The sequence below is a fragment of the Rhamphochromis longiceps genome, linkage group LG8, assembly GCF_057381845.1.
Source record: "Rhamphochromis longiceps isolate RC_006_pf linkage group LG8, R_longiceps_female_GT1.1, whole genome shotgun sequence".
NCBI classification, from domain to species: domain Eukaryota; kingdom Metazoa; phylum Chordata; class Actinopteri; order Cichliformes; family Cichlidae; genus Rhamphochromis; species Rhamphochromis longiceps.
The window spans coordinates 23,605,023-23,621,504 of NC_140564.1; the positions used below are offsets into that span (position 1 = coordinate 23,605,023).

Below are 16,482 nucleotides of genomic sequence, written 5' to 3' on the forward strand. Positions count from 1 at the left end.
CAAAAACCCTGATCTTTGCTTAATTGTTCGCTGTCAAATTGTAGTCTTCCTCTAACGTTCCTTGTTCTCCTGGTGCGCCTTCCATGCAGGTCAGATTTGTGCTTTCTGTTTCTGATCGCAGACACCAACAGCTGTGAGAGATACCTGCAAACTCAGCAGATTAGGAAGTTCTTGGAGACTTTTTGGATTTTTTTGGTTTTTTTGCAAAGAGTCTGTTTTTGGGATGAATTTGTCTTTGGCAATTCAGTGATTTATTGCAAATAATTTGAAGATCCTTTTAAATCCTTTCCCAGACTCAGAATTCTGAAGCAACCTCTTTAGACTTTGGCATGATGACACCACACACTTCAATAGCAAGAACACCACATGTCTGAGGTTTAAATAAGGCAGGTTCTGCCTGTCACTCCCAAAAGACGTTATTACCATTGGCACAGACCTGGAACCCCTGATTCTAATTTTATGGATTTTGAAGGTTTGTTGAATGCAGGAGTGTACTTCTCCATGTGACTGACATGCTTTAAAAAAAAAATAAAATAAAATTAAATATGGAAGATTAGCTATTTGTTTCATACCTTTTATTAATAAGCACTCTTTCAAATAGGATCAAATGTTTGCTTCTTCATTTCTGCTGAAAAAGGAAAATATCAGTTTTGATCGGGCTTACTTAATTTGCAATTGTTATATTGCACACTACACTACTATATTACACTGATGCTGTATGAGACCACAAAGGCTGGAGATCATGCTACAACACTCATAATGCAGATAGCTTAAAAGGAATCGCTACTTTAGATATTAGCTTGTTTCTTCCTCTTAAAACAGAAAGAAAATCTACAGTATTGTTAGTGAATTAGCACTGCGGACCATTCACACACCTCCAGGGTTTTGCTGTTTGCGTTGACAACATATTAATGTATGTTTTGTTTTTCTTTTTTGTCCTTTAATTTGAATTCAAAACTAAAGACGGCAAATTAGAGTATCATTTCTGATAGCAACAAAATGCTGTTCACTTCATTGGGTTCAGGATTATTTGAAAGTCCATCCATTTGTACAGTTCAGGGTGGCAGGTCAAGGGCTGGATCCTGTTCCAGCTATCACTGGATGAAAGTGTGGTGCACCCTTGACAGGTTGCAAGCATAGAGAGACAACCATTCACACCTACAGCCGATTTAGAATCATCAGTTAAACTGAGAAACATGTCTGTGGGAGGAAGCACAAATATCAGGAGGGACAACAACAGGCACACTTCCCAGCTGGCCAGTGGATTCAAACCTAGGGCCTTCATACTGTGAGGGGAGAGGGCTAACCACTACACCACTAAGCCACCTTTTTTTTTTTTTTTTTTAGTTAGGAAAAACAACTTAACAACGCAAAGCAAATGAGCACGTCTACCTTTAATCTAGTCACACGCACAGACTTTTAGGCCCATCCTTAAATTTAAACTAGCTCATTAACCACTGCTAATAAAATTGAACTGAAACTGAATCATTTATTAGCGGGTTTATCTGCTTGTGAAGATGTGTGAATTTCTTCAGCAGAGTCAAACATCAATCAGCCTTCGAGCAATAAGTTCAGAGATCGTGACCCAATTTGTTCACATCATATTAATGTGCTGTTTGTAAATGAAAAAAGATGCATCACATATGATCTATGCCGACTCGGTGGCTGACTGGTCGCAGTGCTGAAATATAGGTTAGCAGCTTTATTACCATCTATCACTGAGCTATGTTTAGGCCTCATCTACATGAAGGATGGCTGGATTTGATGAATATGACATCTGACCATTAATGATGGTGATTTTATTGCTGGAGAACAGCCTGATTTACTGAGGATGGATAATGACACTGCTGGCTTGATTTAGTTGATTTGTTTTAAGGGGGCTGATTAAATAGTTAGGCCTCACTTTATTTCATGCTCTCTGCTTCATTACAGCAATCACAAAAGCTGTGGAAACGTCCCACATCTGGTGTCATCGTAAATCTTTGTTTAGCGAGCGCCTCGCTGGTATCAGCAGCTCATTTGTCTTCGTTAATGAAACAATAATCCATGACCGTGTGATTGAGAAGATTCAGCATGTTTTGATGAGCCCAAAAGATTTTGTATCTGAGCACACATTTGCACACACACACACGTACTGTAGCTGCAGCACCAAGTGGTGTTTTTTTCTTGTTCTTTTTTTTCTCTTGCTTCTTGTTACTAAAACTTAATAAAATAAAAACAGCAGATGCTCATAGAAGCCTCTGTAACTTCAAAGGTTTTGCAGTTATTGCTTCTCTATCCTTGGGCCCTTTTAAAAACCCCATTATGAGCCTCATGGTGAGACCAGAAGCAAAAACACAGTTGTGAATAAAAGGGAGTATCTTCAAAATTCTGCCATAAATGTCAGTGAGATATTAAACATCTTCCCCAACTTTAGGAATAAAATAAAGTTGGGGAAGTTAAATAATTAATTATATATATATATAGTCAAACTAACACAGCAAAAACAAAACAAGATGTTACTGGAGGGAGAAAATCCTCTTATTGTAAATTAAAACTGTTGACCTGATTTGACCCTGCCCTATACTTAAAAATAAAAAGGGAGCCTTAAAATAAAATAAATAAATAATAATAATAAAAAAAACCCTCACCAAACAGCTGTCTTATACTCTTCAGGTAAATCAAACACCCTCATGAAACGTTTATCTCTCCCCCCCAAAATAAATAAATAAAATAAAATAAATCGATGGCAGTTCTGTAAGAAACTGCTCTGATTGATTTTCCACGTCCATCACTCCGTCACGCACTCAGCTCTGGCAGCCCCCTAATCCCTCTGAGTAAGGCACATTTTAAAATAACTTTTTGCTTTACAAAACCCCACCAGTCACAATAAATCAAATAAACAATAAACTCCACATTACTCAAAAGAAAGAAAAAGGGTCCTAACTTTATTTAACTTGCAAAGACGCTTTTCTCCTGTGTAAAAATAATGCACATTGAGTCTTTTGAAATTTTATATTATAATTATTTTTTATTTTAGTCACGCTTGAAGCTATCGCAAATAAATACACTGATCCCCACCTGGATCCAATCCCTGCATTAAGTACAATATAAAACTCATTGGGCCTAAATCTCCTTTATAAATGTGTAATTCTCTGTCACTACTGATATCCTAAGGCCGATGCTGTCGTCAGTCTTTGTCCATACAAGGCGTACGGGGAGTAATATGGTCCGGTAGCCGCGGGCACGGGCACCGGGGCCCCGGGAGTGGGCAGGGGGCTCTTTGAATACGGGTGGTAGCGACTGCTGAGTCCGAGGGGGTGGTGAGGGCCCCTGAGGGCCAGCGTGCTCGGGCTGCTCGGGCTTCCGTTTGGAGGCATGTGCATGTGACAAGCCATAGCAGCAGCAGCAGCAGCGTTAGCAAGAGAAGACGACCCCGGGTACCCAGATATCAACTTCTCCGTGCCGGCAAAGGCCGTGTGAGTCCGCAAGTGGCTGAGGAGCTCCTCGGAGGATGAAAAGCGCTTATCGCAAGGTCCGTTCGCCGACACCCAGTTGCACACGTGCGGCAGGGGGTCGTTGGGCAGCATAAACCCGTAAGGATATAAGGGATGTCCGCTGAAAGAAGGGGTCGTGGAATGCACGCCGTGTAACGGGTGCGTCGGGTACATGAGCGGGTATCCAGACTTGAGCGCCGAGGCAGCTGCCGCAGCTGCCGCAGAGTCATGTGCGCAGTTAGCGCTGGCTGCGCCGGACAAATGGCTCGTGCAGTGGTAACTCAGGCAGTAGGGGTCTCGACACAGACTAGCAGACATTAGAGACGGTGGGGATGCTCCAGCTAAGGGGCTCGTTCCCGCTTTGCTGCATCCCAGCGAGCTGGCAGCAGCAAACTGTGCGCTTAAAAGCTGGCTGCTGGATTTGGTGGGGTCAAGGGTCATTCCATGAGGGAGAAACGGCTGCGGATAACCCGCATATGCACCGGCTAAACTTCCAGGATAGGAAATACCAGCAGGTGGTAAAGGAAAAACTGTATGACCGGGCTTATAGGGGGAGACAGGGGCCACCAGCCCGGAGCCGAGGACGGATGATGATGACGAGGTTACAGATATGGAGTCTGATGTAACAGCCTTGGATCCAGATGTGTTTTCTTGTTGCTGGTTGCCGTCAGAGGTAATCCCACTTATCCCGTGGCTGCCGTTGCTCTCCGTCATAGTGCTTTTATTGCTATCAGACTCCTTCTTTTCCTCCTTGTCCCCCGCTTTGCCTTCAGATGGCAGAGGAGAAACGGAGGTGCAGGAGCCGGGGCTGCCTGTCCTGGGGGTGAACGGCTGGCAGGTGGCGCTAGGCACTCGGAAACTGTTTTTATCTCCACTGAGGCTGCTGCTCGAGTCCTTCTTCTCTGATGATTTTGAGTAAGGTTTGAAGCTCGATTTGTCGTCGGCTCCGATGTCGCTCATCTTCAGCGGGCCGGATTTGGCCTCCTTGTCGCTAGATCCATTGGAGGTTACAGAGGACAGCTTGGAGGAGGACGGCGGATCCGGTTTGCCGATCTGAGAGCACGTTTGGGCCAGAAGGGCCAGCGGACTCTTCTTGGCATCCAGCTGAGAATTTGAAACAAACACAACGTTAAAAAATTCAGGAAAACACTCACACGTACATGTAATATTTTGCGATAAATAGTCACATATGTCCGTTTCGCGCATTTTACGCACTGCGCATAAAGTTATCTCGGGATGAAACTCAAAACAACTCAGCATAATAGGTATGTAAAGGAGGAAGGCGCACACACGTAGCTGATCTACATTAGGTGGAAGATAAGATTGTACAACACGACGGAATGACATTCAAAATATTGGCATCAGTTTGCATAAAAGGGTCGTTAAAGTCTGAAGTGAGTAGAACATCGAGAGTACAGTTTATTACTGTATTTCAACACATAGCCTAAATACAAATCTTGACCACAGTTTGTCCACTCGTGTCGTGTCGGGAGCTCTGGTGTCCTGCAATTTCGGAGTCAACACGCAGTAGTTTGAGAATAAGCGAATAAAAACAACGTGTTTTATTTTATCCGCTGTAGCGCTTACCTCGATGGGACTGACAGGAGTGGACGGTAACGGCTGTAGGTACTCCGGGTGTAAAATGTGTCCTGCCCGTGCCGTAAGCATTTTCAAAACCTTTATGGGAAGACGACTGGCTTGTCGAGTAGGGTCTGCGGGAGAGACGGAGTTGTGGACGGATAGTTGGCTTATCTTCACTGCTCCCTTCTCCCCCGAGGAGCCGCTCTCCCACGCTAGATTTGTGCTATTTCTCAGGACAGAGACCGTGGGCGATGTGATCATGACCCAATTCTCCTATAAATGGTTGAAAAATGCCATGGGTAGGGTTAAGCAAGCCAGCACTCAAAACGTCTGACGGTTGGAGCCGCTGCCAGAAATAAAAGAAAATCACAGTTAAATCCTCGGAAGAGACGCGGAGTGTGTGAGCAGAATCCGTGCGCTTCTCAGCCTCGTTGCTTCATCTCCGGCGTCGCTCTAACACTGTGGCTGTGGGTCCGAGAGCGGGCACGGTTTACGTGGGTTGCGGGCAGGAGGGATCACTCCGCCTCCTCACTAGCAGCATCTGAATCAGTCCGCGGATTGCTGCCCGTGCAGCCCCCCAATCAAAAAGAGATGCCGATGTGATCAGAGGGTCGAGGTAATGTGACGTTTCCTGCTCACACGGGTGTCTGTTTCATATTTCACCCACTCCGAGCGCTTTTAATTTCCAGACTTTACACGCGCCTTTTGCGTAATTGGCACTTTGACGCATGCGCTGCACCTGCATCCTGTGGGGGGGGGGGGAACCAGGGAATAAAGATGACAAAGATTATGAAAAGATTTGTTTTGAAACGTTTGTACAGCCGACATTTATTTTCCCTAAAAGAAGAGAGTAGGAGTGGACAAACTATCGCCTGCGGCTAAAATCTGCTTTAAAATCTGCATCTTCTTTGCATAACTAGACTGCAGTTAATAAAGAAGACGGTCTTTGGACCCAGTTACTCAAAACAATAAAAAGTAATCAAGCGAGGGACTTGTAAGGTCACATCCCCTGCCTACAGTGTGCGACATCTATCGCCATGTTTCACATGTTCGGCAACTTTCTCCCTCAATCACAGCCTGTCATCTGTCAGTTCCCTGTCCTGCCAGTCAACTGTCTGCAGATTTATTTTATTTATTTATTTATTTTTTGCCTCTTCTCAGCCATGCTCAGGTCAAAAGCTGTAAAGTGAATCCACGAGAAGGGCAGATAATACGTGTTGTATTATCTCCCCTAACCGCTCCATCACCGCACAGGGCCGCTTTACACCGCCTGGTCTGGTCAAACTAAAAACAGCAATTTGTTTAATTGGAGATAAGCTCCAAGGTATTTTTATATGGCGCTGTAATTCTGCTACAGACACTGATTTAATAGCATGTAATTTTTCCAAGTGATTATCATTATTATATATTTTTTTCTGGGTGTAGGAAATTAAAAAATACACCTCCACATTTCCTCCGCACTCATGCCAAAAATCCTTCTTTTTTGTTCCAAGAGCGCTTAAAAAAACTCTCTTGTGGCTGCCATTAATCATTAAAGCGTCCACATTTCTTCCCATCGAAATAGACCCACTTATCTTATTACTCAATAGCCTATAAATGTCTTGCTGATCAGGCGAAAGTTAAACATATGCAAGTGTTTTTTGATTGATAAAAGGGGTGCTGTTTTCGGCAACGGCTGTCAGGCTCTGACACAGCGCTTTGAGTTATTAGGGCAGAGAAGGGCGACCATAAATTTCGACCGTCAGGCAAAAGCTCCTTTATTGTGGACGTGATGGATGGCTCGCAGCGGCAGACACCAAATTCTCGGCTTTATCCTTAAATGGCTTCACTTTTTTTTCCGTCGCCGCAATTCATTACTTTGAAACAGAAAGCTTGAAATCTCCCGCTAGTATTTCACACAAGGACACATTTATGAATCACCCGGAATCCATGCAAATACAAACGTTTACAAGCAGGGCTGGGTACCTCTAGTTGGTGATTACACCGAAAGAAAGCACATCTCTGGGCTTTACTATTAAATATTAAGGGTTTGTTTATTTTTTTAAAGGATTAATTCACGTTTTCTTCTACAAAAGTTCCCTCCAGCTCACATTTAATAATGAATTCAGCAAAAATGTCTGAACTTTAAGTTCTGCAAATAAAAAAAAGAAAGAAATCAGGTTTAATTCACCCAGTTCTTTTTGCATCCATTTCTTCATTAAAGCATCTTCTCTGGCCTTTATTAAAAATATCCAAAAACATAGCCCTAATTTATCATCTGAAATTAGATATTTAATCCATGTGTTTTAAAAACACACATTCAGTAATGATCCTTAGAAACAGCTTTTCTATTTTTCTGAGTTCTGTTCTGTTAACCACGCTTATCTTTTGCCTTAATGGGCAAAGAAAATACAAAGAAATGCATCTTTCACATCGCTTTGACAATTTTTATTCGGTTCTACATTTTGCCCATCAAAATATTTTTTATTGAGGATTCATGTGGAAGTAAAATAAGCGAGATCAGAGGTGAAGACTTTCCTCTGTCCTCTTTGTGGCACTTTTTGTGTTTTTAGTTTAGCTTTTAGTCTTCGTTTTATTTTCAGGTGGTGGTTTTTCTGTGCTGAAGCACTGGAGACGACTTGACAATTTATCTCTGGGGATTATTAAAAATGGAAAACAATGGCAATTAGGGTCACCCTGTCAGGAGCTTCTATCATGACTGTATTGTATAATGTATAATTATATAATGGGTATTGCATAATTCAGTTTTGCGGGCTGATGGATAGTCTCCACAACAGGGTTGATTAGACAAAAGCATGCTTGTAATATATTTCAGCTGGTTTTATATAATTTTTTGTCTTTTTATTAAAAAAAATGGAATGACAACCAACATCGTGAGTAAGTGTAAAAAGTGGTGTTTTTTTGAAAGCAGCTTTCCTTCCACCCTTTCAGACACTTCAGAGATCACAAGCGAAAGAATCGCCCGAAAAGCGCTAAAGTAAGTGCGTGCTCCACTTTTGGTATTACGCTCCCTTTATGCTTGCACGTGTACATTGAGCTAATTACGAGGGACAAGTAACTGAATCTGTTGGAAAAAAATGACAAAAACTCAGGCGCCCTGACATATAGCTTTCAAAAAGAGGATATGGTCGATAAATGCGGCATTATAATGTCGAGCAAATGGAATAAGAAATTCCCCCGACATGACATGAAAATTCACCTTGTGGCAGGCAGCGCAGGGCACGCCGCGTCAGCAGCCAGACAGGCCGACTGGATCTGACAGGTAAAAAGGGGAGATGATGGTTAGAAGGTGCTATTGTTTCATGCCGCTTTCTTGACCTGTCAGGTCTCGGCGCAGAGGCCTGGATCGAGGACCTCCTTGTCACATGAAAACAGCCTTAAAAGGGCCGTTATCCAGACTATGGTGATTGGTCCTGTTTAATTGATTTGCTTTGCAGTGAGGCCTGTCACATTAATAATGGTTAAGTACAGCCCCAGTGTGTCACCCAGAGTGGTGCGTCTATCGGGAAATTAACAGCCTTAACTAACTGCTGTCTGCGAAGCAAGCACTGTAAGATCATACGAGATGGAGCAGTTTTATACTCGGGCTGAAGCTATGGTACTTGGTACATAAGTGCTCTCTGTTGATATGCAGCAGCTCTACATTTTCCTTCTTTGTCTTTGGTCTTCTTATACATTTTTAAACCTGCCATAGTGACCTCTTCATTTAAGTAGCTCTCTCCCACTTTCTATACATATATATTTCTATACATATGGGCATATTATATCCCCATCTCCTTATGAGCTACCATCTAGAGTGAAACAGAGAGCCACACTGACAAGTAAATGGTACTGAGTGAATAAAACTCAGATTATGCTCTCCACCTCTTCACAGGAGCCTTTGACAGGTTGCACTAGACATTAAGTCTCTCTGATATTTCCATGACTGACTGACAGTTTGAAATTGCTCCCATCACCTTGATAGCATGGTAATGCACCTTGCATGTGGACTGTCTTTAAAGTGCAGGAAATTAGACTCCAAGTTGAGAGTCCCCTTTCAAGCAAATATGACAAGAAAATAGACTGCTTTTCTTCTACGCCCAGAGAGAGAAAAAAGGGACCCACAGAAGCTGGCACAGAATAAGAGGTTATAGGTGAATGTGTCAGGAAGTATTACGGATATTATGTGTTTAAGACAGGACATTTCAGATACTTAGAAGTCATACCCATTCCCCTTGACTACACCCAAGATATTTTCCTCGCCCCCACCCACCCACACACACGCCCCAATCTGAGTGTCAAATACTGCAGCGTTGACTTCATTTGCAAGCTCTCAACTCGGAGCTGACACGAAGAACTTATGCCGTCTCGCCGGAAGTCAGATGACAGGAGCGCAGCATGACTGAGAGAGTTAGAAAAGTTGAGGTGCAGCCAAGATCGTGGCAGTGAAGGGTCTTTTTCACTTTGTCTTCTCAATTAGTTAAAGCTGGTCAGGAGTAGAAAGTAAAGCCCGTGGAGATTATATGCTGTCGTCCACTTGCCATCGGGAAGGTGAGGCTCCTGGCAGCTTGTAGTCATGCTGTAAAGAAGAGTTAACTTCACCTAACCTTCACGTTAGCGTCGGGAACCAGTCGCTCAATTCAATCTGACAGCTGCCATATTATTGGTACAGAACTTTGTGGAAACTTCAAGAAGCGCCTGTGAGATCCACTGTACTGTACTTTATTAGCTGTAAGAAAACAAGGAAAGCACTCGTGAGATTATGGCACGCAACTTGGTCGGGCTTATTTATTTTGACGAATTTCTTGTTTGTCGGATCACCATTTCCAAAAATCAAGATATTAATGCATTTGCAAGGATATAAAACAAACAAACAAACCAAAAAAGAGCTTAATGAATTGTTTATCATGACTTAAGAATTCCTGTTGTGTTTTGACGCAATTAATTGATCATTTGCAGTAAATCTTCTGGACACTGTTCATAATGTTTGCAGTGCAATCAATGTAAAATGTCCACATGGACATACACCGACATTTTGCTCGTGTAGATTTAATTTATGGCGCCTAAGTCATGGTGAAAACATACAGGTAGCGTGTTATGATGCTGGAGGCACTGTGCAGGTTGGGATGAATGTCTGTGATGGGCAGATTATTCAGACTAAAGTAGGCCTTAAGAATGATCTTGTCACATTTCACAGGCAGGATTAGGGCTGCACAGGAGGAGCGCTTCAGTCAGGAATTAGCGTCATGTGGTCGGCTGGAGACAAGCATGCAAGGTATTCGCCGAGACAGGCTTGGACACTTACTGCTCCATTTGTCTACTTAGCGATCAAATACCAAGGTTGATGGTTATTTCCTTGTCATTTATGGTTTATGTGATATGTATTTTCATTTTTATTTATTTCTTTTGCAAAACCTTGTCACTTCTAGAGATCACGACACCTTTGTAACCACCCAAAACCTGGTTCAGTATCCTCGCTGATACCTATATTACACGCATTTAAACATATGAATTTACAGAATCTCGGATACAACAAATGCCATCTTGATGTGCAGCCCATAGCGGCACCTACTATATTTATGTCTTTGCATTTTAAATGGAAGTGAGAGTGAGTGTCTTCAGGCGATCAGAATGAGCTATTACCACGATGATTGAAAAGTGAGGGAGCAAGCAAGCCTGACAAATGAAATCAAACTTCATAAGACCTGCCAGTTGTGTCAGTTGTTATCCATATCTCAAGCGCACTATGGTACTGCAACGCAGCGCACTGCCTTCTCATCTGTCGGCTCAAATTCATCACATTCTCGACTGTTTCTTTTAAGTCACAAGTGTCAGTGTGAAGAGGAGTCTTAATTGACAACTGAGTGGCACAGACGCGTACCGCAGCCTTTATTTTGGTGCCAAGAAGGGTTGTGTTGTTTTGATGAGCTATTATTGGCAGAAGCCAGTAGCAGATAGCAGTCGGCCTGGAAATGGGAAGTGACATCAGACAGAGAGGAGCTTGTCATTGTCTTCAGGCAAGTTCAATCTTGCTGGAAGTTGGGAACAGCCTGTTGAAATGTCACTCAGAACACTTTCTTATCTTTTGAGAGGGGAAATTTGGGTTGATCTGGTGAAATTATTTAGACATCTGGCATCGGGTTTTGGAATAGCTAAATAAGGTTGGCGTGGTTTCAAAAAGATGCTTTCTGGTAAATTAGATTTGTTATGTTGAACATCGAAACCTATCATGAGCCACCAGCCTTCATTTGAAGCTTATTTAAAATCATCAGTCTAAAATTTTGGCATTTTGTTTCTCCACATTGTATTTATTCTTGAAATTTTTCTGGAAGGCGACTATTCAGAGCCGTTTTTACCAGTTATGTACAACATTACACTTTCTCAAATGCAACATGGACGTAGAGACCTAAAATTCATTCCAGATACACAATATAACCATCCCTCCCAAACAGTGGTCACAAATCAGTCCAAATGTGTGGTAGTGGGCACATCTGCCATATTGAGATAATCCATCCCACCTCACAGGTGTGCCACATCAGGATGCTGATCTGACATCATGAGTAGTGCACAGGTGTACCTCAGACTGCCCACAACAAAAGGCCACCCTGGAATGTGCAGTTTTGTCTCACAGCAAAATGCCACAGATGCCACAAGCAATGAGGGAGCGTGCAATTGGCATGCTGACAGCAGGAATGTCAACCAGATCTGTCGCCCGTGCATTGAATGTTCATTTCTCAACCATAAGCCGTCTCCACAGGCGTTTCAGAGAATATGGCAGCACATCCAACCGGCCTCACAACCGCAGACCTCGTGTAACCACACCAGCCCAGGACCTCCACATCCAGCAGGTTCACCTCCAAGATCGTCTGAGACCAGCCACCCAGACAGCTGCTGGAACAATTGGTTTGCACAACCAAACAATTTCTGCACAAACTGTCAGAAACCGTCTCAGGGACGCTCAACTGCATGCCCGTCGTCCTCATCGGGGTCTTGACCTGACTCCAGCTCGTCGCCGTAACAGACTTGTGTGGGCAACTGCTCACATTTGATGGCGTCTGGCACGTTGGAGAGGTGTGCGCTTCACGGATGAATCATGGTTCACATTGTTCAGGGCAGATGGCAGCTGAGAATGTCCCAGTTCTTGCATGGCCAGCATACTCACCGGACAAGTCACCCATTGAGCATGTTCGGGATGTGCTTGACCGGCGTATACGACAGCGTGTACCAGTTCCCACGAATATCCAACAACCTCGCACAGCCATTGAAGTGGAGTGGACCAACATTCCACAGGCCACAATTGACAATCTGATAGACTCCATGCGACGATGTGTTGCACTGCATGAGGCAAATGGTGGTCACACCAGATACTGACCGGTTCTGGGTCCCCAGACACCCAATAGCACAAAAAACTGCACATTCCAGGGTGGCCTTTTGTTGTGGGCAGTCTGAAGTACACCTGTGCACTACTCATGATGTCAGATCAGCATCCTGATGTGGCACACCTGTGAGGTGGGATGGATTATCTCAATATAGCAGATGTGCCCACTACCACACATTTGGACTGATTTGTGACCACTGTTTGGGAGGGATGGTTATATTGTGTATCTGGAATGAATTTTAGGTCTCTATGTCCATCCCATGGGGAATGGGAGCAGTAACAAAGGTGTTGCGTTTATATTTTTGTTGAGTGTATATGAACTCAATTAAACTACACTGACTTTGTACAGTTGTGGTTAGAGGTTTACATACATCCATCATGGGCATGTCAAGCTTTTGGGTTTGAACAATTTCTTTGAACTGCTCTTTTTTTCAGGTGGAATCATTGTACAGCACATATCTTTAATGACTTTAGAGTTTCTACAGTGGCTTTTATCTTGACAAGGCCGAGGCCTATTAACTTCTCATTAGTTAACTTGATTGACTACAGCTTTGCTGGGTAAAAAAAGATTTGTTTGACAGAAGTCATTGGATTGACCAATACTGAGAACAAGTCAAAGGAACTCAGTAAAGATCTAAGAAGGAGACTTGTAGATTTACATGAGTCGGGAAGGTCTCTTGGAGTCACTTCTAAACAACTGCAGATTCAAAGATCATTTCAAAGAACTGTTAATCATCATAAGTCTAAGTTAGGCAGATATGTTGCCACTTTTTCAGTGTCTGAAAGAAGACCCAGGTTGTCACCCTCAGATGACAGGAATTTGGTAAGGATGTTCAGGAACAACCCATGTAGAAGCCTACATGCAGTTTAATTTGAAATGTATGCTTTTATTTTGATAGTGCAGAAAAAACAGGAAGTTGGGCGAGAGGAGAGTGGAGCCACATGGTTTTTTGACCTCGCAATCTCTCTTCATCCATTTTGAATTGAACTTTATAAGTTTTCGTAATTTGGAATTCTGTTGCTGTGTACCTGTTTGGACTTTCAAAGTAAATATTGAGAAACTATCAAGGACTGTTGTTTTGTTTTTTGGTTTTTTGGATATGGAAAGAGGGACTAAGCGGAGCGTCAAGCTAAGGCTCCATTCGAAGGAAACCTACATTAGTCAAAAAACCAGCTCTTCACAGATTAATGGAGTTTGAAAACACCTGATTATAAAGTAAGAAGGAAATACCGAACCGAGGAAAAACTGAAGATGGAAAACCGTAAGTTTTAAATTGCCTTGCCCTTTTTCAATTTGCTGAGGTGCATGTGTATTGATTGAGTTTGGAATTTTGCTGCCCATGGATGAACAAAACAGTGGAAAAAGGATTGTAAAAATGACTGAGAAGGCTATGGAAGACTGCAAGACTAGAAATGTCAACACACGTAGACATAAGCTCTCTCAATTAACAGGCATGAAAAAAGAAATTGAGCAATTAATGGAAGATGATGCAAATGTTGACCTCGTTAAAAATAAATTACGAGTTGACTTTAGCTCTTTGCAGCAAGACTTTGCTAGCCTAAATTCTGAACTGCAACAACTTATGAGTGAAGATGAATTTTTGGAAGATCAAAATAGTTGGTTTGATCCAAAGAACAAGTCCCTGAATGATTTCTTTTGGAAATGTGAAGGGTGGATGAATGAAGTCATGAAACGCTCTGAACAGAACAGAGAGGACGACACAGGAAAGCAGGCAGATAATAGGTCCACGTCATCAAAGTCGGCAAGCAAACGCTCCAGTAGATCTGGATCACAACGTGGAAGCATTTCCTCTACATCTTCCTCTATTAGATTAAAGGTAGAAATGGAGCGTGCTGCATTAAAAGCAAAGGCTGCAGCTCTGGAGAAGAGTTTGGCAATAGAAAAGGAAGAAGCGGATTGGTATGCAGAAATGAAAGGAAAAGAAGCTCAATTGCAGGCGGAAGAAAAACAAAGAGAGGCTACAATAAAGGCTAAAAAGGAAATGCATGCTATGCAGACTGCCCTTGCTGAGTCAGATGCAAAACTGGAAGTTTTGCAAAAATATGAAGATACACAGCCAGACATGAGCATTTTTGCAGATGATGATCAGAATGGCAAAACTGAGACTAAAACCACATTCCACCCAACATCGCAATACGTCTCATCTGCACCCTACGATGACGACGATGTGCAGACACCAATGCAAGAAAGGACAGTGCCTGCGCCAAGCCCTGAAAGGGCTGGTGAACCTGTGCTCGATAGTTTGTGTCAAGCCATTTCTCAGCAAGTTAATGTCACTGAGTACCTGGTAAAGAATCACAAAGCTTCTCTATTACCTGACATCTCCATTCCAACTTTCAACGGAGATCCACTTGAATACAACTCTTTTATCAGTTCCATTGAACATGGAATTGAAAACCGCACTGATAATAATCGTGATCGTCTACAGTATTTGCTGCAGTACACGAGTGGACAACCCCATGAGTTGGTTAAAAGTTGCATCCACATGGAACCTTCAGTGGGTTATACAAAGGCGAAACAAATGCTCAAAGAGTTTTTTGGAGATGACTTTAAGATAGCTGAAGCCTACATAAAGGAGGCCTTGGATTGGCAGACAATTAAGCCAGAAGACGGCACTGCACTACAGTCCTTTGCATTGTTTCTTACCGGCTGCTACAATGCAATGACAGATGTTAACTACATGGAAGACTTGGATAATACGTCTAACCTAAGGGCATTAGCTAACAAGCTTCCTTACAAACTTAAAGAATCGTGGCGAAAATATGCTTGTGACCTGCAAGACAAAACGAAGAAAAGAGTCAAGTTTAAGGATTTTGTCAACTTTATCAATCAGCAAGTTAGGTACGTGCTACACCCACTTTATGGAAATATAAGGGAAACTACAACAGGTGTGAAGGACTCATTCAGGCAAAGAGCAAAGCCACAATATGCAGAGGCATTCAAACCAAAGAAAGTGTTTACAACAGCAATCACTGACCCTCAAATGGAAAACAAGACAGAAAGTGCCAAACAAGTGGCATCAAAACCACAGACTGTCCCAGTGGATTCAAGCAGCAAGCCTTGTGTTTATTGCAAGGGAGAGCAACACAACCTCCAAATCTGCAGAAAGCTCAAGGACAAGCCTCATAAGGACAAGATTGAGTTTTTAAGGAGCTTAGGACTGTGTTTTGCCTGTTTGAAACATGGTCACATGAGTAGCAGTTGCAAAGACAAGCTCCATTGTCAAGAATGCTCTCGACTGCATCCTACCCTGCTGCACATCACCAATAGGGACTCACAAGAAGAAACAGCAAGGGGGGCGGTTCAACAGTTCGTATCAAGTGCTCTTGTACAAACAACAGCAACTTTCAGCATGACTGGGGCCGGTAAGGAAGATTGTATTCTTCCAATCGTTCCAGTACGTGTCAAGGCCCAGAAAGGAACCAAGACAGTAACAACATATGCATTCTTGGATCAAGGCAGCTCGGCCACCTTTGTGACAGAGTCACTGATAAAACAACTGAACCTTAACGGACGAATTACGAAAATTTCACTCCGAACGATGGGAAATGAATCTGTTGTGAACACCTGCATTGTGACTGGACTGGAAGTCAGTAGTCTGGATGGTAGCCAGTTTATTAAACTTTCAGAGGTGTATGCACAAGACCACATTCCTGTAAGTAAAAACAATATCCCATGCCAGGAGGATGTTGACAGGTGGTCACACCTGACGGAAGTGAAACTTCCCACTATCCAAGCGGATGTTGGATTACTCATAGGAGTGAATGTTCCCAAAGCCATGGAACCGCTTAAGGTGGTAAACAGCGTGGACAATGGACCCTACGCAGTGAGAACAATATTAGGTTGGACAGTAAATGGACCACTTAGGAGTGGAGGCGACATGAGTGGGAGAAACAGATTGGCACAAGTGACTGTGAATAGGATATCAGTAGCCAGGTTGGAAGAGCTCTGGCAGCTACAGTTTAAGCAGGACTTTCCTGATGCGGGACAAGACGAAAATCTTGAAATGTCCAAGGAAGATCGTCAGTTTCTGAACATGGTGTCTC

The 16,482-nt window shown here is 42.9% G+C and overlaps 1 protein-coding gene across 1 annotated transcript; it reads right to left on the bottom strand.

The window, feature by feature from the left end:
* Positions 1-2,982: 2,982 nt before the first annotated feature.
* Positions 2,983-5,707, bottom strand: LOC146663717 (zinc finger protein 503-like). Its single transcript, XM_085416587.1, has 2 exons — positions 5,064-5,707; positions 2,983-4,580 (listed from the first exon to the last, which is right to left on the bottom strand). Exons 1-2 carry the CDS (start codon positions 5,316-5,318, stop codon positions 3,141-3,143), a joined length of 1,695 nt encoding a protein of 564 aa, XP_085272713.1. The 5' UTR covers positions 5,319-5,707; the 3' UTR covers positions 2,983-3,140.
* Positions 5,708-16,482: the final 10,775 nt, after the last annotated feature.

Bases quoted from the DNA above. Each gene is read 5' to 3' on its own strand.
- LOC146663717 (XM_085416587.1), bottom strand. From the start codon at position 5,318: ATGATCACATCGCCCACGGTCTCTGTCCTGAGAAATAGCACAAATCTA. The intron at 4,581-5,063 runs GTAAGCGCTACA...TCAAATTCTCAG, and splicing joins CTCCTGTCAGTCCCATCGAG to CTGGATGCCAAGAAGAGTCC.